The 20,833-nt window shown below is 41.3% G+C and overlaps 1 protein-coding gene across 1 annotated transcript in view; it reads left to right on the top strand.

Moving 5' to 3' along the window:
- The first annotated feature begins 1,069 nt into the window (after window positions 1-1,069).
- Window positions 1,070-20,833, top strand: part of pkd1a (polycystic kidney disease 1a) — a 66,444-nt gene continuing 46,680 nt past the window's right edge. Inside the window, exons 1-6 of the mRNA XM_035171362.2 lie at window positions 1,070-1,598; window positions 17,279-17,350; window positions 17,781-17,849; window positions 18,867-18,938; window positions 20,048-20,211; window positions 20,411-20,664. Coding sequence (XP_035027253.2) covers window positions 1,324-1,598; window positions 17,279-17,350; window positions 17,781-17,849; window positions 18,867-18,938; window positions 20,048-20,211; window positions 20,411-20,664 — 906 coding nt within the window. The 5' untranslated portion in view covers window positions 1,070-1,323. The remainder of the gene's footprint in view (window positions 1,599-17,278; window positions 17,351-17,780; window positions 17,850-18,866; window positions 18,939-20,047; window positions 20,212-20,410; window positions 20,665-20,833) is intronic.

Below are 20,833 nucleotides of genomic sequence, written 5' to 3'. Positions count from 1 at the left end.
TGTTTTCCTGTGAAATCATTGGGTGACCTTAGCCATACTTGAATATATTTAAAAGACTATAACTGCAGCAACAGATTCTTTTTTAAATTATGGCTGAAATTAAATGCTGGATTCGTCAACCTATCAGGTATGTTTAGTGCTGCAAGCCAAACTCCAAAGGTTCCGGTACTAAAAGTATTACCCCCCAACCAAGGACTTTTGGGGGGGTTCCTAGTTCTGGGGGAAAGTCCCTGCTATTAAAATTCAGCTTGATGGTTCTGTCAACAGGGAAAACTCTTGGTCCAACGTGCAGGTGAACATTCAAACCAAAAAACCTGCAGTACAATAGTATAATCTCTGTGTTACCACATGGGAGGGAGCAGATAACAGTCTAGGTCACTAGAAGTCACGCCAAGGTTCATCTAATCCCAATGCCAGAGACCAGATGGGAATTTATATCTCGCAACATAAAACATCCTAAAATAATTCCCGCAGAGGCCTCCAGACCTCTCTACTTTGGTTCATCTTATTTCCTCGACCAAGGAGGTTGTGTTTTCATCAGCATGGGTTTGTTTGTCTGTAAATTAGCAAGATTACGCAAGAACTACTGGAACTGATTCCCCCGAAACTTGATGGAAGAATCAGTTTGGGTTAGGGCAGAACCCATTACAGTTCAATGTTTTTGCACTTTCTTTAACATTGTGAGATGTTTTCCTTGATTTCTCAGAGAATAATTAATAGAGCTGATATTTATGAGTGTGCGCATTTGATGCAGATCCAAATAAAAATGTGGATTTAGCTAATTTAAATGTGGTGTCATCAGGGGACTGTTGGGCTTTGTCAGAGGCATCTGTCTGTTGTTAGTTATTTCACAGTCATGTTTAAAACAACATTTAAATGATTTCTTTTCTGAAAATTGGCCTGTAAATTCAGGCAATTTGATTACAATGCAAGAGAAGCTTGAGGCTATTTAATCGTGTATCCCTCCTGTAATGCACTGTAGTGGGTTCGTGGAGACAGAGCTGTGCCAGGTCTCAGCGGTGGTGCAGGGAACTGCATGAAGTGGAAGGAGGAGGAGGAGAGAGGAAGTTCTCCCAAACTTTTTTCTCCCCTGAAAGAGTGGTTGAGACGCTCCGTTAGATTTTCAGAGGAAAGGGGATCCGACCAGACTTAAGGGAAAACGCAGGGGACACATCGGCGTCTAAAAGTTGAACCCCTTCCTCTGTTTCTGTCTCCTCACATGAGACACGCCGTGGAATAGCGGACGCGCGTTGTGTGTACTTTGTTTTTCTTCCCGGACTGAGAGGACTTACACCATCAGAGGCGATGCGATGTGAGTGAGCTATGCCTTGTGGAAATGGACTGACTTTATCCAAGCGAAAACATGGCGTCTGCGCACCGAGGTTCAGCTTCTTCTCCAGCCTGCTTGTGGCGCTCTGCTGCCTGGAGGCATGGGGCTCCGGGCCGCAGGGGGACGGCGGCAGGAGCTGCGGCCCCTGTCCCGTCAACTGTAGCTGCTCGCTGGCGGAGCACCAGTTGTCCTGCGTCGTCAACTGCTCCAACATCGGGCTGGAGAGGGCCCCAGCGGCGGCAGACATCCCGCTGGCCACCAGCGTGCTGTAAGTACCGCAGGTTAGATAGCAGAGCCATGTACTGGGGATCAGTGCATGGAGTCACTTTCACCAGCTTTTAATGGCTGGATCAAATGCAACACACTCTCCTGAATACATAAAAAACAGTATAATTTCTGTTAAATCTGGGGAAGCATGTAATTGATAACTTTTTTCTACATTTTTCTTTTTTTCCATTAGAAAAAATATTTCCCCTTAATTTGTTTACACTTTCTACAAACGCATAAACAGTGGTTTATGTTCATTTACACCACATCCCTGTTTTCCAGTGGTGGATCTAGGGTGTTCTATAAATCAGGGGCCACAAAGGGGCCACAATTATATTCAGAGCCCAATTATATGTCCCACATCATGCACAATTCCAGATTCAGTAAGGTATATATTCATTGTTTACTGTTAGCTCTATAGCTTTGATTCAAAGCCACGCATCATTAAATATATATTGAAAATCCTTCCCGGTTCTAGCACAGTTGGTTTTGTAGATACAAATTCTTTACATATTGTCATATTTATTATTAGTAAAAAAAAACAAAACACTACTGATAGGATGGGCATGGGCACTTCAGAAGCCACCCAGTTTTCATCTGGGGCCAGCGCCCCCTCTGCCCTACCCCTGGATCCGCCCCTGCTGTTTTCTTCACGCTATCCATCTGTTTTCCTGATCAATTAATAGTTTGAGTCACCGATGACGCAGAAATTGTGTTTAAGACTTTTGGTGCAACAAACCCATGCAAACATTATTTCTTACAATTTTATGACATTAGACATAATGATTTATCAATAAAATAAATTGATTTAAAAAAACAAAAACAATAGTTGCAGCCCTAGTCATGCATTTGCGCCCTGACAGATGCGGTGATTGGATTATGGTTTGCCTTGAAAAACGAACTCCAAGGCTCTTTAAAGAAAATCGCTCAAATTTGTAAAAGAAGAAACATAATAATAAAAAAAACACTTTCCTTTTACTTGAAGTTAAAGGTTAAGTGTGTGTGTGTGTGTGTGTGTGTGTGTGTGTGTGTGTGTGTGTGTGTGTGTGTGTGTGTGTGTGTGTGTGTGTGTGTGTGTGTGTGTGTGTGTGTGTGAGTGAGAATGTGTCCCAGTTTGGTAGTTTCAGATGGAGTTGTTCACCAGAGAAGTGAACGTTAGTGCTTGAAGTGCAGATCAGTCTTCCGCCTCTGGTGCTGCTGCAGCGAGAACATTCTGTCCTGCGCCAAAGGAAACCATATGTTGTCAGTTATTTGTTTCCCCTCTAACGACCCTCTTTGATTTAACTTAAAACATTTACCCTAAATACCAGGCCTATAATCAATGCAAATAATTTTGGAACAGGCCTACTTCAGAGACTTGGAGCAGATAAACATATGGCCTATCGGGTTTTCGGAAGCAAGTGAAACTGAGATTCTTCTCAAATAAAGACAGCATGCATTTGTTATTTTTTGAGCATTTTTTTAACCCACTGTATTATCTCAGCACGTTGTCCCTTCACAGTTTTTGATAGTATTTGCAAAGAGAGGGAGAAAGCTCTGTTGGGTGCGATGTTAATTAGACACAGATCTTGCTGCAGGATCTGTCTCTAATCATGTCCGACTCAGTTGGAGCACTAATTGCATCAGTTCACTTAAACCTTCTTGGTCCTACTGTACCAGCAGAAGCCATGTGTGGAGGTGACCGACTGTGAGAGCAGTAGCTGCTATCAACATATGATACATTGACTTTAATGAAGTCTGATTTCTAATGCTGCAAGCAGAGCTTAGCCTGTGTTACCTAACCACTTATCCTTTAAAGAACGGAGGAGAAAAAGATCATATACTCGAGTGGACCTGTCTTTGTGATGTCCGTCTCAATAAGAGAGATGAGAGTGCAGGTCCAAAATATGATCAGAGAATAACTGTTGCATCTTTCTGCAGATGTTTCCCAGCAGTTTGTTATTGGCACTGTTGTGTGTAAGTCTGAGACCTTGCAGGACCAAACAAACCCTGGGCCTCAACTGGATTAGTTGTTAAAAAAAACTGCTCACAGAAAACGAATGGCTTTTAAACATCAACTAGGAAGGATGGTGTAAATTAATAACAGGCCGACATTAGCTGGAAGATGGGGCACAAAGTCATTTTCATTATTGATTAATCCGTTGATCATTTGTGAAAAGACAAATATTTAATATATAATGGCAAATTGATGGAAGTAACAAATGACCTAAATACGAAGTCATTAGTTACAACAATTATTGCCGATTCATTTAGAATTAGGCACCGTCATTCAGATCCTAATGCATCTCACCTCGGTGCCATTATGGTTGATGTTGATACCAGTGATGGATAATAATTTAAACAATCACTTTACTCATTAGATACGTGGTCTTTGCTATGTAATGTAGCTTCACTGCTCAATGAGATTTTACCTCCGCTCAGATTCTCCCTATTTCTGAATAGGTGGGGTGTTTGCATCATCATCAATAGAACAGTGATTATAATTATTTGAATTTGGACATTTATTGAGTAGTTCAGCAGAGGCAGGTGCACGATGAGTGTCTCACATGGAATTGCTGTGGTAATTGCTTGATGTTCACTTTCTCCAAAAACATCTGCAGTGGGATGTGACCTTGGTCTTTGATTTTATAATGTGTGTGAGAGAAAACAGAGGCAATTTATAAGTACCAAGTTTCTTTTGTTGTTAGATCTTAACATTCATTGTTTGAGTATAATCTCAGGGGATACTGTTGAGTATTTATCGTAAGTTTTTATTCCTGCATATTTGAACCCTGAGTGTTTGTCGTCCTGTGCAGCTTCTGTACACCTGTAACAAACGAACAGGAGATGTAACTTTATTTTGCGGTTGTTTTCAACTCAATGCCCTAAATCTGTTGGCAGAGAAGAAAAAAAACAAAATGCACATCGCAAGGTGGTCCGGTCGTTGACGAAGATCCCACTCAAGATCGAAACATTGATGATAAGATGTTCTGTAGCACGGAGTTGCAGGCTATTCCTTTTTTTGCTAAATCTGTGGGCAACCACAGAATCATAGCACTGTTCTTTCAGTAAGACGCAACCCATTCTTTATCTGAAGAATTGAATTTTTCAACTGTTTCTCCCTTCCTTGATTTCTAATATGGCAGGTGCTGCATTATTACTGAAGCAAGAACATGTGACCTAACAAGAAATGACATCAATTTAAGTAAAACCAATGTCACATCTGCCAAGTATCAGCTTTCCTTAGTCCTTGCCTCTGTCTGGCCTCAGACACCTGAAAAAAAAATTATGTGGTAATAGTGGAGCATTTGAACATATTGCAGTGTGCCATTGGGGAAAAGCATTCCCATTACACATTGGTCCATCTGTTCTATCCCGCACACATGATAAAAATCTCTTAACACTTCATTTAGACAGTTTATGCAACTCTGAAGTCACTTCTGGGAAATGCCTGTGGACTAGACTCAGGTTTTTGAAACTCTCTGTAGCCTTTGTTTAGTGTGATGATTGCTGCGACACAAATCATCCGTGAAAGTAGACAGAGAAAGTGAATGAGACACTCAGTCAACATGTGTCTGAATGTGTTGTAAACTGAACTTCTCATCCGTTCACAGTGGAAGACAAGTGGTTGGTGTAACACAGCAGCAGTGTGCACAGATGTCTGTGTGTTTCCTCTCCAATTAATGTGACCACTCAGTATTTCCAACCACCAAATTGCTCTTATTTTCCTTTTAAACACATGGACACCTTTGTCAATAGGTTTTAACACATTTATACCGATGACTGCTCAGTCACCTTTCATGTATTCCATTACTGTGCAAGTTGAGATGCTATTTTATTAAGACAATGAGAAACCTACAGTGTTTTGCAGGTGATGGGAACAAACAAGAAGTCAAACAAGGAAGAAAAAAAACCTAAAAGGCTCCAACTGGTGGATCCTTCTCAGGCCAAACTATCCCAGGATTCATTGCACTTCTATGACAAACTGTTTTTCAAAGTGGCAATGGCAGCACAAAGTGAGGAGGTGTCCGAAGCTTACACCTTATTGTAACTATCCTCCAATCCATGCTCTCTATATGCGGCACAGATCGAAGGAGGTGTTTAGGCTAGATACATTACATCATATCGTTTTTCTTCATGAACATTTTTAGAGATGGAAATGTCTATTTGTCAGTGGGTCACCACCATTTTTCCAGGCTGTAATATCTCACTTTGTGGGTGTGTCAGCAATCAAGTTGTGACATTTCACTCAAAGACAGGCTGCACTTAAGTACAGTTTCACAAAGCTTTGAGTGTGGCCATAAGACTAAATATAGACTATAATTCCTGTTCCAGTTAGATGGAGGGAAATGGAAATACCATAAGGAGTAAACAAAATAACTTTCCAGTCGGAAAGAAATTTATTATTATTTATGTCAAGTAGGAAAGTAGAGTATTCATTTAGGTTCAGAGTGAACTTTCTGCAACACAGTGGAAGACTGCGGCTCCCTTAAGGCAGTGCACGGTTTGCCTGAACTGTACACACACTCATGGTCTCACACATCCTGGTCCTATCTGTTCCGTTAAGGATAATTTTGTGGTGTTACCATGGCAGCGGGATGCACATACACACACAGACACACCGCAGGCACGGAGATGTGCTTTCGTGCTGTAGCGGAGAGCAGTTTTGGCTTTGACTTGGGTCATGAGGCTTCACAGCTGTCGGACAGCCGAGACTCCGAATCTGAAATTCTCTCACTTTCTCGTTCATTCTTTATCCGTCTGCTTCTCCTCCTACTGCAGAGGTGGTTATCATCCATACGACTACTTACACACACACACACACACACACACACACACACACACACACACTCACTTTAATGAAGTGGGAAAGGAAAGATTGAATGTACGGACCAGATGCAAGGGGGGATTTGTTGTGTTACCATGGCGATACTCACTAGTGACATCACTGAGAAAAGCACAGACATTCCAGAAAGTCATAAATATGGGAAGGAACAGGGAGAGAAGAAGAAGACAAGACAGCTCCCATCGTCTTTTCCTCTTTCTCTCCGTCTCTCTCTCTTTCTCTCTCTCTTGCGCTTTCTCTCTCTCTCCCTCTCTCTCTCTTTGTCTCTCTATCTGTGTGTGTGTTTGTGTGTGTTAGTAGGGATTTTTAAGTGCTAGTTATGCCGTGGTTCATTATTAACTCACTGAGGGGTTGGTGGGGGTTACATGACAGCCTGAAAAAGTGTGTGTGTGTGTGTGTGTGATGCAACATGCGCTTTAGATTGAAGTTATCCTTTGTGTTTGAAGCTTTCTTACACTTGTACTGTGAAAGTTTGCATCACTGCAACTGTTTTCTCACTAACAAACTCCAAAGTACACCGCTGTGTCATGTTCACAGAATCATATAGTTGGCTGCAGTGCCTCCTGCCAACCCTGTGCCAGATGTGATGTGTTCTGAGATGGAAAACACTGGAGAAAAAAAAACAGATTTACAGATGGAAACCAACATGGTGACACAGTATAAGATACAAGTGTTTACATTCTTGAAGTGCCAGTTGTCTTGGCTGAAAGTTGCTGGAGATATCAGGGTTCGTTTTTATATTCACTTGTGAAAATGTTTCAGTTTCGGTATGTTCCAAAGAACTTGTTACAAAATATATGGTTAAATTTACCAGTACGAGCTTTGGAGCATTTAGGATTTCACTGCATTTTGAATGGGAAGGGAATTATGCTGCAGTAGTAGTTTGAAAGGTTATGTTTCAGAAATCCTTTTCCTCTGAATCCATTCAAAATGATAGAATTCAAACAGACACTCTGACAGCCAGTGCTTAAACCTGCCTTTAGATGGTAAGTGCTTGATAGTATAAGGAGTCATAGGTGGAGTATCACTTCAGGGAAATACCAGCAGTCCTTGTGCAAAGACAAATGGATCTTTGAATTGTACAGAGGGACACCTTCTTACACACGTCCAGATTTGACGTCACATATTACTCTTGTACAGCATAAGGAAGGCCTTTGAAAAAGTGAGTGCATTCAAGTAGCAAGTATGCACGTTGAGGTTGTGTACAAGTGTCTTGCCAGGTCTCTGAGAGACATCATTGAGGTTGAAATGTATGTAAGATGCTGTTGCTGAAAAACACCTTCAACATATTTTCAATTTAAGTAATTTATTTTGGCAGCTTTAAACCATTCATGTAGTGACGCTCAGTACAGCTACAGTACAGTACACTGCAGAAGGGTTGAGCTTAATCCATCAATTTATTCCTATATATATAGATGTCCCCTGCGGTTAGATATATACATCTAAGGTGTAGACCTGCTGTGTCTGTGTAGCCTGTTCACTGGGTGAGTCATACTGTATATACTTAAAGATATCCCAGAAAAGCACTCTGCTTGGGCTAAATGTTAACTACTTTCAAAGTGAAAATAGAAACTGTATTGTTAGTCTCTAAACAGTCGTCATCTAAATTTTTATTCCTGCCAGTACTTAAATAGGGAATGTACATTTAGTCTCATGTCGTTTTCTGATGCACCTTTGTCATAATCCAAAGAAATCTTGACCACAAACATGAGATCAACAGAAATAACGCGAGTGCTTCCTCCCGTTTCCACGTCCACAGAGGAGCTCGGTCTCTGCATCTGCGAAGATGGGAAGTTGAAAGGAATCAAATTAATTTCATACCAGTGAACCTGAAAGCCACACATTAGATGGATCCAACAAGCAGAAAGAGCAGAGAGCACGGTAAAACGGAGTCAGTGCTGCATGCTGTCATCTCAGAGCTGAGCATGTCCTCATCTTCACCAGGGATCGTGTCAGCTGCAGACGAGGTGGTGTTGCAGGTTTATTTAACTCCTGGGTGACACTTTGCATCAATTTATGTGGAGCGTCCTGCTTTTACCGTCAAGATACATTTGACAACGCTGCTGTTTTCTACAACTGCCTGCACACACTGTTGTGATTGCCTGGGGCCACATGCATAATGCCCTACATAGGTTCCAGACTAGAAATATGCAGATGTGCTATTTGTGTCCGTTTTGCACAGCAGTGCTTACATGTTGTTGTTTTATGAGTTTATCATCATTGTTAAGCTATTCACATGTACAAGTCTGACTTCCACTAATGTACACAGGATGCAGACCTGTCCTTAACCTGCTGCCACACGTGCACACGCTGATCCACCAGTGAGCGAGCACAATGATGGTGAATGCAGTGTAGCAATCATGTTGTTGCAATGGAAGAGGCATCCAGCATCACAAGAGTAACCACACACACTTTCTTTCTTTTTACAGCCACACTACCAGAAGCAGGCTGGTGTTTTGTAACCTGTGGCGTCAGGGTTGGTTTGTGAGAAGTGTCAGGACCTGTCCTAATATTGCTGCATGGGAAATACTTTGGAAGCACATTTCGATGCACTTGTTTTTATTTTGCATTTTGCATCGCTGTCTGCACTGCGCTATTGTTACTATAATGTAGGATATTTATCCTTGGTAATGCACACAGGTGTTGAAAATTGAATTGGGGTGGTTGCTAGGTAGTTCCAGTCCGGTACTATGATGACATTTTTAGGAGCTGATTGTTTGTTTGTATCTGGTCTGGTATGTAACACAACAAAAGAAGCTTATTTAGAATGAGTTTACTACAAGGTTAGCATTCGGGCAAACCACCTTGGATTTATCCCATTCTGTCGATATTGTGTGTATTATTATTATTAGCCTAATACTGTGCCTGAGTACAAACTCCTGGAACTATTACACCATGTTTCACACACTCTGACCTATTGTTAGTGTTCAAAGTACAGAAATGGTTTTATTTTACCGATGGAAAGAGATGCCACTGCTGGAAGAACTGACTAATTTTGTTGGTTTTTTCGCCGCCCAGTATTGTGGAATATGCACTTTGGGCAAAGCTGTTTGTCTAATGGCATAATGCCTGTTCCTACTGAGTGTGAAAGCACTGTGTGTCACCACAGAGTGTGAACAAATGCATTGGTTAAAATAACATCAATGCTGTCTGTCTTAATCATGTAATCTTGTTCCTGCTTCTTGAAAATAGTAGCGTAACATTAGTTGATGGGAATACTGCAACAGCTGTTTTTGTCCGTTTTTTGGTGTTTAGCTTGTAACAGAATATGTCACTGTCTGTGTTTATGTTCTTTTTATTTTATCCTTTGCCGAGAAGAACTTCTGTTTCAATGTGATGATTTATGTTTTGATATTGATTGAGAAACCGCAGCTGATGACAGCTCGCTGCTGCTTATTACATTACGTTTCTTTGGCAGATGCTTTCGTTCTAAGTGACCTTTCAGTAGATTGCAACAATGTGTGAAAGATGCGTCTACATGGTCAGAAATGAAACGAGACAAGCAGAAGTAGAAGCAGGTTCCACTGCGCCATTGTGTACTCGAAACATTTGTTTCCATTAGCGGCCAAGTCGTCAGTTTTTTTTATTCATGGTACAAATATTCAGTCTTTTTGTGTGTAAATACATAAAAGCAAATGGAAATGAAAAGTTATACTCGACTGTGGTATTTGATTTTGAGTTACATTATGAGTTTCTTCAGTTAAATATCAATGAAATATAGTAAGCAGTTCCAAATGAAATTATGCGTCATTGAAATAATAACTATTTTTCGTTTTTGTAGTCACACCCCAGAAGTACTGCGGGTCTGAGATCCATTTTTGGTCTAAGCAAACAGTTTGTGACTTGAAGATATGTGGGACTCAGATTTGTTTACCAGAATAGGAGCGAGCAGTGAATTTAGGGTAGTGTTATTTTCCCTGTATTATTGACGGATTGATGTAAAAGTGTGTATATGTGAGTGCATCGCTCTTTGAGTGAGTGTGTTTAACCGCGGCACACAGCTGCCCTTCACTTGCCAGCTGGACACCAGACAACCCAGGCAGCAGCAGCTGGAAAAGTGGACAGAATGTTCAGGAGAGGAGAGGAGAGGAGAGGAGAGGAGAGGAGAGGAGAGGAGAGGGGAGGAGAGGAGAGGAGAGGAGAGGAGAGGAGAGGAGGAGAGGAGAGGAGAGGAGGAGGGAGAGGAGGGAGTGGAGTGGAGTGTTTGTGACCTGTGACCTAGCCATTCAGACTGTGATGCACAATGTTTTTTCATACCAAATCTCCTCAATCATCACTTCATTTTCCCCAGCTCCCCGCCCCATTCCCCTAATTTCATGCTCCCTCTCTTCTTGCAGTCGGGTAAATACCCATCTACCCCTAAGATTTCACCCACCCCCTCACCCCTGTCTGGGGCATGAGGTCCTGGCTGGCAGCCCACAGTGGGGCGATTGTTCTCTGTTTCTCTCCTGCTTCTTCCCCACACCTGCCTTAATTCTCCTTCTCCAACTCCATCATCTTGAACTCCTCCTTCACATTTGTCCTGCTCCTCTTCCCGTCAGACTCTTCTTGGTCTGTCCGGCCATCGAATGTAAACAAGGCATCAGAGCGACAGAGAGAAAAAGAAGAAAGAAATGGATAGAAGTGTGTGGGGCAGGGAGGGAATCAGGCAGTGATGCTGAGGGGGATGAAAGCGGCCACAGAGCAGTCTGTGTTTAGTGGGTTACTGGAGCGCTGGCCTTCACTTACAGGGACCAAGACCACTGAGCCACCATGATACCGAACTGTCCTACAATAAGACCTACGTCGGTTTTTATTACCAAACTCATTACCAATCCTCCTCTCTCTCTCTCGCTCACTCTGTTTCTCTTAGGTTAGGATAAGTAAGGAAATAAATGTAAGTCTAGGCAAAGAGAGAGAACGTGTGTGTGTGTGTGTGTGTGTGTGTGTGTGTGTGTGTGTGTGTGTGTGTGTGTGTGTGTGTGTGTGTGTGTGTGTGTGTGTGTGTGTGTGTGTGTGTGTGTGTGTGTGTGTGTGTGTGTATAGTGATTTTTAACTGCTGGTTACAGAAATACTGTGAGTCATTAACTCACTGAGCGATTGGTGGTGGTTAGATGACAGGCTGAAGAGGAACTGTGTGCGTTTGTTGGTATGCAGTTTGTGATGCAACATGCACTTTGGATTGAAGTTATCCTTTGTGTTTGAAGCTTTCTTACACTTGTACTGTGAAAGTTTGCAGCACTGCAACTGTTTTCTCACTAACAAACTCCAAAGTACACCGCTGTGTCATGTTCACAGAATCATATAGTTGGCTGCAGTGCCTCCTGCCAACCCTGTGCCAGATGTGATGTGTTCTGAGATGGAAAACCCTTAAAAAACAAATCTGATTTACACATGGAAACCAACAGGGTGACACAGTATAAGATACAAGTGTTTTAATTTTTAAGTGCCAGTTGTCTTGACTCAAAGTTGCTGGAATTATCAGGGTTCGTTTTAATGTTCACTTAAGAAAATGTTTGCTGTCGTAAACTAAGTTCTGCATACGTGCCTGTGTTAGTTGTTTTATTACAGTGTAAGAGTCGGCCTCATCACAAGTGGAGTCAGTTTCAACTATTAAAATACCCCAGAACAGTTCGTGAAATGTGTTGTCACGTTGTCCCTTCACTGCAATACACAGAGAAGGTTTGAAATATCTAAGCAAAGAATATAATGTCACACCGATGCTCTTTAAACAGACAGTCCACACAAACTGTATGGGTTGAGAACTAAACACACATGGGGATGTAAGATGTTTAGTGATTACTATGACAGAGAACAGCAGCTTGAAATCAGTTGGTCTCAAGTCAATGGTGTCAAGTTTGTATAGAAAATATGGGCCAAGAAACGTTCTAGATTAGTTTTGCAGCATAATCCAGGACCAGAATCACCCTAACGCTCAGTATGTCCCAAAGACCATGTGTCAAAATCAATTGCTAAATATACATGTACAAGCTTTGGAGCATTGATGATTTTACTGCATTTTGTAGAATCTGCACAGTGTATAGGGGATACTGCTGCAGGAGTACTTCCTATAGAGGTTTCAGAAATAATTTCCCTCCCAATCATTTCAAAGTGTTAGTATTTGAACTGATCACAGACACTCTGAAAGGCAGCGTTTACACCTGCCTGCTGAAGACTTTATTGTTCTCATTTTTGTACAGATTGGAGACGTATTCAATCACTTATCAAGCTCCTTCAGTTGCTTTGAGTTTTTTTTTTTATTCCCCCAATTTTTTCAGATTGATCCTTTCCTCTATTCATATTTTCTCTCATTTCCTCTACCCAAGTAGTTTGTGTGTGTGTGTGTGTGTGTGTGCGTTTGTGTGCTCCATACTTAAACCCAGTTAAATGGGGATCGCCAGTTGGGAATGAGCTGATTTTTGGGTCAGTGATTAAAGACAGGGTAAGGGTTATTGTAGGCATGGTTAGGATAAGTAAGGAAATAAATGTAAGTCTAGGCAAATAGAGAGAACGTGTGTGTGTGTGTGTGTGTGTGTGTGTGTGTGTGTGTGTGTGTGTGTGTGTGTGTGTGTGTGTGTGTGTGTGTGTGTGTGTGTGTGTGTGTGTGTGTGTGTGTGTGTGTGTGTGTTCTCATCCTCCGGCTCAGAATAAGTGGCACCAGACGGGCCTTATAAGGAGTGGTTAGATCACTGGCCACACCGTCAGTAAAACAGAACCATATGTGTGCTGTGCTGTGTGTGTGCGTGTGCATGCCCATATCTAAAATGCGATTTGCAGGGTGTGTGTGTGTGTTAGTAAGTAAAACCATGTGTGGCCAGAGGTAGCTGAGAGAACGGGAGCCTGTTGTTAATAGACATGTTGAAGGTCACATTATATTGTCATGTTAAACACACACAAACACACACACATTTTCTCTCTCTCGCTCTCTCTCTTTAATCTCCATATGTCTAACCAGTGTTAATTTTATCAGAATCAGTTTTCGTATATGGTCGAGTTATAAGAAGAGGTGTCAGCCTAATGTGTGAATGATCAGATCATGGGTGGAGCATCTTTCTGCCGTCCTCTTTCATCCACTGATGGGTTTAGCAGAGGAGGACTCTCTCTCTCTCTCTCTCTCTCTCTCTCTCTCTCTCTCTCTCTCTCTCTCTCTCTCTCTCTCTCTCGGTCCCATCTTTCTTACACAGCTTGTCTGGAATGTACAGATGTTTCCTTTTGGGAATGGGCGTCCTGCTCTGTTCACACACACACACACACACATGCACACAAAGAAAGAAAGCGAGAGATACACATCTTCCTGCAGTAAATTGTCGATTGTTAATTCAGCACACTGAAAGTAGAGATATGGATCAGAAAGGAAGTAGAGCTTTTTCTACATTAGATCATTTCTGTTCTGCAGACCAGCACTACCTTGGCGTCCCACACAAGCAAACAACACACACACACACACACACACACACACACACACACACACACACACACACACACACACACACACAGTGCTCTCTCAACCTCTGGCTTCTTGTCATCTTGCTCCCTGTTTATTTCTTTCCTTCTCCTTTTGTCTCCTCGTTCTCTCGTGCAGCTGAGGCTCTGCTGTGACGGCTCACAGACGAGACTGAAGCCACTTAACTTAGCTCAGCTCTGCCCTGCTCTGCTCTCCTTCAACCAATTCAGTTTTCTCACTTCCTGCTTCGCTTCTCTTCAGTTTTTTTCACCAATAACAACTCCAGTTTGGAAATAATGATATGTTTATGTATATGCGTTTGCACTCTGTGGGTAGTATGATTGGACGTATACATAAACATGATCATTGGAGCTTATTTACCTATAAACTTATATTTAGTCTGATATTAACTTATCGAAGATATATAATTATTGAAACATATCTTGTCTGATACTACAGTAACAGGGAATTGTTTTACAGAATTTTAAAATATGTTTTAGGTCGATTCAGAGACAATTTTACCTTAACATTGTCTGCCTATTACTAGAGACTCGTGCAGTTTCTGTGTGGAATGGGCTGTTTGTTTGTCCTGTGGTAATGCTCTGGAGCTACTTCAGAATTATTCCTTGTCACTAGTGAGTCCTCCTCAAACAGTTCTACAATATACATTCACTTTTTATTATTTGTGTGCTGGATGTTGTGCGCTGATGTCTATGGTGCAGAGTAAAGTTAGAAAACTTTGTGTTCATCCTACCTGGTTTATCTGCAGTGAAGATTTTATAGTCAATGTTTTTCATAAAATTGGACCAAATTTGCTTTATTAAGATTCCTGTGTGTGGTTTATATTAGAGGTGTGCATCTTCACTAGCCTCACAATTCATTAATGATTCAGCAGTCTACGATTCAATGCACAACAATGCATCTCGATGCATCTCAATGTATCACATCTACAATTTTCTATATTACTGCACATGGCTGCTTTTTCCTCAACAAATAAAATCAGTCAGACAAACATGAACTCTATTTGTATTTATAAAGTGCTTTAAAAAGTACTATAGGCTGTTACTGTTATTACAATTTACAAAATAAGGTTTTCAATGGAAAAATCAGACAGTAAGTCTATGACAGTGGTCAGTGCGCTCCACACTGATTTGACATCCATTGAGTTTAGGCTTATGTGCTGCACCTAAGGCTTAAAAGGACAAACTGGTCAGCAAGTGACTCTGCTCCTCTGACGTTTTCTAATCATCACACTTAGAACTGATCTTTATAAAAACCTACTGAATTCATATTTATGTTCCTGGATAAACGGGGCTCCGCTTCTTCTGCAACAAAGAAGTTAAAACACAGCGTTGTGTCATAACCTGCAGGTGTGTGTGTGTGTGTGTGTGTGTGTGTGTGTGTGTGTGTGTGTGTGTGTGAGTGTGAGTGTGAGAGAGAGTGTGTCGGCTCGTCTCACACGCAAACTGATGACCACATGTATTTAGTTATTAATCGATGATGTCCTGTCTGTGCGAGTCACGTTACGTCTTGTGTTGTTCAGCAGGGGAATGCGTGCGCACGGTGTATTTAAACACGTGTCTCATAAACTCTAGAGCGACTTTACAAACACAAAGTAAACGTCAGTCCTGTACGTGTCCTAATACCCTCCGTGATGGTGTTTATTATTAACGTGTAAAGTGAGTGCAGGCCAGAGGGGGAATGAGGAGGAAGCAGACTCAGACAGAGACTCTGACACAGGACGACCAGACCTTTAATGTGCGTCTGTCCTGATCCTGGCGCAGCACGGCAGGACATCGCTAAAACAATGAACGTAGTGAAAACATGAATCGATTATGTTCTGCCTCTGCATCGATGCAGAGTCGTCCACGTCTGCATCGCGATGCATCTAAGTATCGAGACATTTCCACACCTCTAGTTTATATGTAAGTTTGAATGATTTACTGAACTGGTGTTATTTCTTCATACATTGCATGTCGGTTATTTCAGTGGTCTGTTAAGCAACTACTCAAGTCTTTAAGTCAGCTTGTTATAAAGCATTGCAGCAACAAAACATTGTGCTTTTACTTTGAAGATAAATTGCTAAACTATGAATTTGTTACCTTGACAGAGATCAGTGCCTCTGTTGTGTGCCTGTGTCTCAGTCCAGTATGGTGTAATAATAACAATCAACTTATCAGACTGATGTGGCGCCGCAATGAAAAGGACATGTTCAACTGGGTCCACACACAAAAGACACACTGCCCTGCCCCCATTGACTGCTCCAGAATGCTGGTCCCCTTTTTAAATCATTTGTATTAATATTGGACATATAACCTGTCCAAATAGCAACAAATACAACAGTGCTCTTCCCTGGGCCATTAAGAATACACATGCCAAGAGTTTGAAAAGATGAACAGTTAGTGAGATATGTGTTTCTTTTATTTAATCTCAGTAACTCATAAACTCTAAATTAAACTTCTAATCACTTAATGAAGAAACTCACATGTCCTCATTCTTATAGAAGGTCTAAAGCTTTATGATTTGCTCTTCACTATTTTTTTCAAATGCCTTCGGCGGCCTCCCAGAAGACATTTCACATCACGTCATTTTTTACTTCTTTGCTTTGGCTTGCAGACTTTAAACTGTTAAGCAGAAAGCCCGAATTATAAACAGGGAGAGTGCAGGGTTTCAAAAAGCAGGGACACTTGTAAACTGTGGCGTACGTATGATATTGGTTCCACTATGGAAAATTTTGGATCGTCTTTTTGGATCTTGACCCATGTCAGGAAATAAAAGTCAAGACATAGGCCTCTGTAGCCGCTCTTTACCTCCCTTGTAACAGCACCTTTATTAACGCATGACACTAAATCATAAGAGTGCCCGTTTTAAAATAGTTTATTTTTATCAATTGATAAAAGAATTACATTACACATGAGAATTACTCACTAGCACAAACAGACACACACACCATGCTGTCATTTTATTTGTTTGAATACATATTCTGTTCCTCCACAAATAAAAAGGACCTATTGTACTTGATATTTTATTTGTTAGGAGAGTTCACTGAATTCCATGCTGTTGAAAACATTGACTTAATCAACTGAAAAAGTCAAAGGTCACATGTATTTTAAACAAAACTATTTTTCAAATGATTTGTTGTTAAAAACATTAAGTTAAATGACATTTTTTGCCGACAGCAGCCTTATGATGTGTCATCACAAAGATTCTCTATTGTTATGTCCTCAGCTTTGTGGTCTTTGGCACGTCCACTCACATATTTAGAGGGTCTGGTTTTATTTATCCCCGACTCTTTTCTTATGAGCTGAAAGTTTCACTTTCTCTCTTCTTCGCTGTCACAACATTTCATTTCAGAGCACTTAACCCATCACATGATATGGTCAATTACGTCATTGTGCATTTTAAAAGTGGATATCCTGGTTTGTTTCCTCAGAGATCTTTCCAAGAACCACATCTCCTCCCTTGATACCAGCCTGTGGGATCGTCTCCCCGGCCTCCGAGAGCTGTGAGTACAGTTAGTATGTTGTTCAATTTTCATCTATACCCAACCTATGTGTCTATCTGTATACTTTAAAAAAATCTTTACTCAAGAGCATGGTCGTTCAGTTTGAGAGCATGACATATTGATTTCACGTTCGGATTTTGTATTGCGCTGACTCAAAACCCTGCGCTCGCACTCAAATATACCCTGCTTGTAGGGCGGGACAATTTCCCTTGTCATCACTTCACCTGGCATTCTATTGGTTGGGGAATTTTGACAGACTTGTTGCACAAAAGTGCCCAAGAGCAGAAGAGTAAAACCAAGAGCAGAAGCTGGAGCGCAGGAAATCTAAACACAAGCAGAGTATCTTTGAGTGTGAGCGAGCGTGAGATAGGGAAAAAAATGCATCTCTGTCAATCCATCTAACTATATCTATATATCATCTATGTTTTAGGTATCTTCAAGGGAACAGGATCAATGTTCTCCCTAGAGGTGTATTCTGCTGTGGGCCACTCTCAGTCGTGTAAGTACAGAGTCTGGAGAAGATGAGGACCTGGAAAACTAAAGGTTCTTAGTAAAGTAAAAGAGAGAAGCGAGGGAGAACGAGGAAGATGAAAAAGGAGAGAAAGAAAAGTTTGGTTTAGTCTGGATTTAAGTAGGCAGAAATCCCAGGAGTAAGCTAGCTGAACCAGAAAGCGTTCATGAAAAAAACACACCCACACACACTTTATATTGCACACACACACACACACACACACACACACACACACACACACACACACGCACACATATACATACACACCAATCACTGCACAATTAAGTTCAATTACAGCTTACTGCTCCAGGCTCCCAGTACCTCCTTCTATCCCTCCCTCCATCTGTCCATCTCTCCCCCTACTTCATCCATTACCTTATTTCTTCCACCCATTGGATTGGTGTTTTAAGTGTGTGTGCGTGTGTGCGTGTGTGTGTGTGATGAGAGAGGACTCTAGCGGTTTCCATCAGTTCCTTCCAAAACCACCACACAACGGCCCCATTATGTAGCCTTACTGGATAGAGGAGAGAGGGAGGGATGAGAGAACAAGCGAGAGAAGCATGGAACCAAACCATGGAGAGTAGAAGGGTAGAAACATCACAAGTCTGAAATAATGTCTGCTACTCAGCACTGAAGTTGTTTGGGGGTTGAAATTTTGTTTATATTTTCTTTGTCATTCAGCTGTGTGTTGTTTTATATATTTGAGTAATATGAGATATTTCTATGTAAAGAGAATGTGAGAATGTTTTTCCTCATGATAAAAACAAATCTTAAAAATCATTCTGGATGAGTGCATCTATTCACAATTGGATAATAATGCAGGAGAAACATCCAATGACTCAATTATTGGCTTCGGATTTTTTGGCCAACGATTAACTCACATTGCATAAATCTTGCCAAAGTGATGGTTTGATAGTAATTGTCACAAATCAGATTAACCTGTAAGTGAAGGAGAAAGACGGGCTCTTGTTTGACTGTGATGATGTGTCTGTTTTATTCCATCAGCGATTTGAGCAACAACCAAATCACCACCATAGAGGAGAGAATATGCGACAACCTATGCAATTTAACTCAAATGTAAGTAATCACAACTCATTGAACACCTCTTTTTCTGCTGTCTCTCTAATAAATATGAAAATATGAAATAAGGAATCAAATCTAATTGGACCCTGGTTATATAAATCACACATGCACATAAATAGAAGTTCAGCATGATCACACATGCTTTTTTTAAAAAAGCAGCGTGTTTCCAGTTAGCTCACCTACACACAAGATGAATGAAGCTTTGTTTCAGACTGGAGTGGGAGGGAGGGAGTAGTAATTATTCCTCACCAGGGCTCTAGATGAGAAATGTTCTTGTGCAGTGTTTCTTACTGAGTGAAGCAAAATGTGTTAATTGTAAAAAGACCGAGGGTCACATCTTAGATTATATGACTGTTTCCTGTCCTAATTTTTCCCCCCTGGCTTTTTCCTTCTTTCTCTTAGATGTTACCTTTTGTTATGTCGTAGCAGGAAAAGCACGGGTGTAGCTCATAATGTTAATGTTGATAGTTCTGCCAAACGTACCTTTCAGCTATATTTAACTACGTTTATGGTATCTTGCGAATATTCACAAAATGCTTTAATTAACAGAAAACCTACACATATACTGTAATTATTAAAAATTACTGTTTTTTAAATCTCAGAAAATTTAGCAGATATTTTTAGCATTTTACAGTTTTTATTTATATTTCCGTATTATGTTATTGCAAAAGCTGAAATGTTTCACGTTATTTTGTTTAAATATCAAAGTTAATTGACGTTTGAGTGGAGTTTTATCTCACTGTCACACATTGGCGGTGGTTTTGCAACGTTGGGTCAAAAAGTGACACAGTGTTAAGTGGAGATACTTCCATTTTACAAAATGTATTGAATCTCATACTACTTTGTGTAGTTTTCATAGTGCATAATAACGTATCACAGAAAGCTTTAATAATTTCATGCTGCTAAAATTTGCTGGTCACAGTAATACTGCCATCTTTGCTTTGGCTCACTGATCAAACTGCATTTTAAGCACCAACACCAGTATGGTGTAGAAAGTAGGGAATGTCAGCTTTAATAGTTTATCACATTAGCACATGCAAGATTAAGAGTTTAAAACAAGTATGACTCGCCACTCCATTTATTTCTCGTCTTCTCTCCTCTAGCGACCTGAGCAGCAACCCCTTTGACTGTGACTGTAAGCTCTTCCGGTTGGTCAGCTGGCTCCAGGAGAGAGGGGAGCGAGTCCGACGTCCGGACGCCATGCTCTGCAACCACCCTCCTGAACTCCGCCACCAACCCCTGCTCAACGTCAGCCTGCTCACCTGTGGTATGAAACAATACACACCGACATCAATCAGCTGCATGCTTGATGATAAACTAATTGACCCAATGCCACAAACATAATCCAACAAGAAATTCCGACATTAGTTGCTGATTTGGACAGAGATGGTCCAAAGCTGGTTAACATTATAAATATATCTAAGCTGTATTAAGTGACCCTTTAATTCTTTGCCCCCCCCTGTCAGGTCTGAACTACGCAGCCTGTCTTGAAGACAGCAGCAGTGTAGGGGGGGGGGGACAGAGTGAGCTTGTTATCTTCTCTTCCTCCACACCCGGGAACTTCACGCGGGAACAGTGTAACAGTGTGTGTTTTGCTGCATCTTACCGTTACGGGGGCTTGGGGGCGAGCCACGAGTGTCTCTGCAGCACAGACTCCGAGCCCAACCTCATCAGTGAATCTCAGTGTTCGGCCGCCTGTACAAACCCCCATGTTATGAAGGTATGTAGCACACTGTGGTCACTGCAATGCAAGATCTTCAGTCAAGTGTTTGCTTTGTAAAGAGCAGCTGCTAATGGAGCCCACCTTCTCTATAGTTTCCTTCTCCTGATTTATTCCTTCCTTTGTAAGCACGCCAAACAGGATTTCCTCCTATAACCCACCAACAACT

The sequence above is a fragment of the Hippoglossus stenolepis genome, chromosome 2 (genome assembly GCF_022539355.2).
Source record: "Hippoglossus stenolepis isolate QCI-W04-F060 chromosome 2, HSTE1.2, whole genome shotgun sequence".
Classification (NCBI taxonomy): domain Eukaryota; kingdom Metazoa; phylum Chordata; class Actinopteri; order Pleuronectiformes; family Pleuronectidae; genus Hippoglossus; species Hippoglossus stenolepis.
Note: the sequence above shows the minus strand (reverse complement) of the source record. Positions and strands in the feature narration are given on the sequence as shown.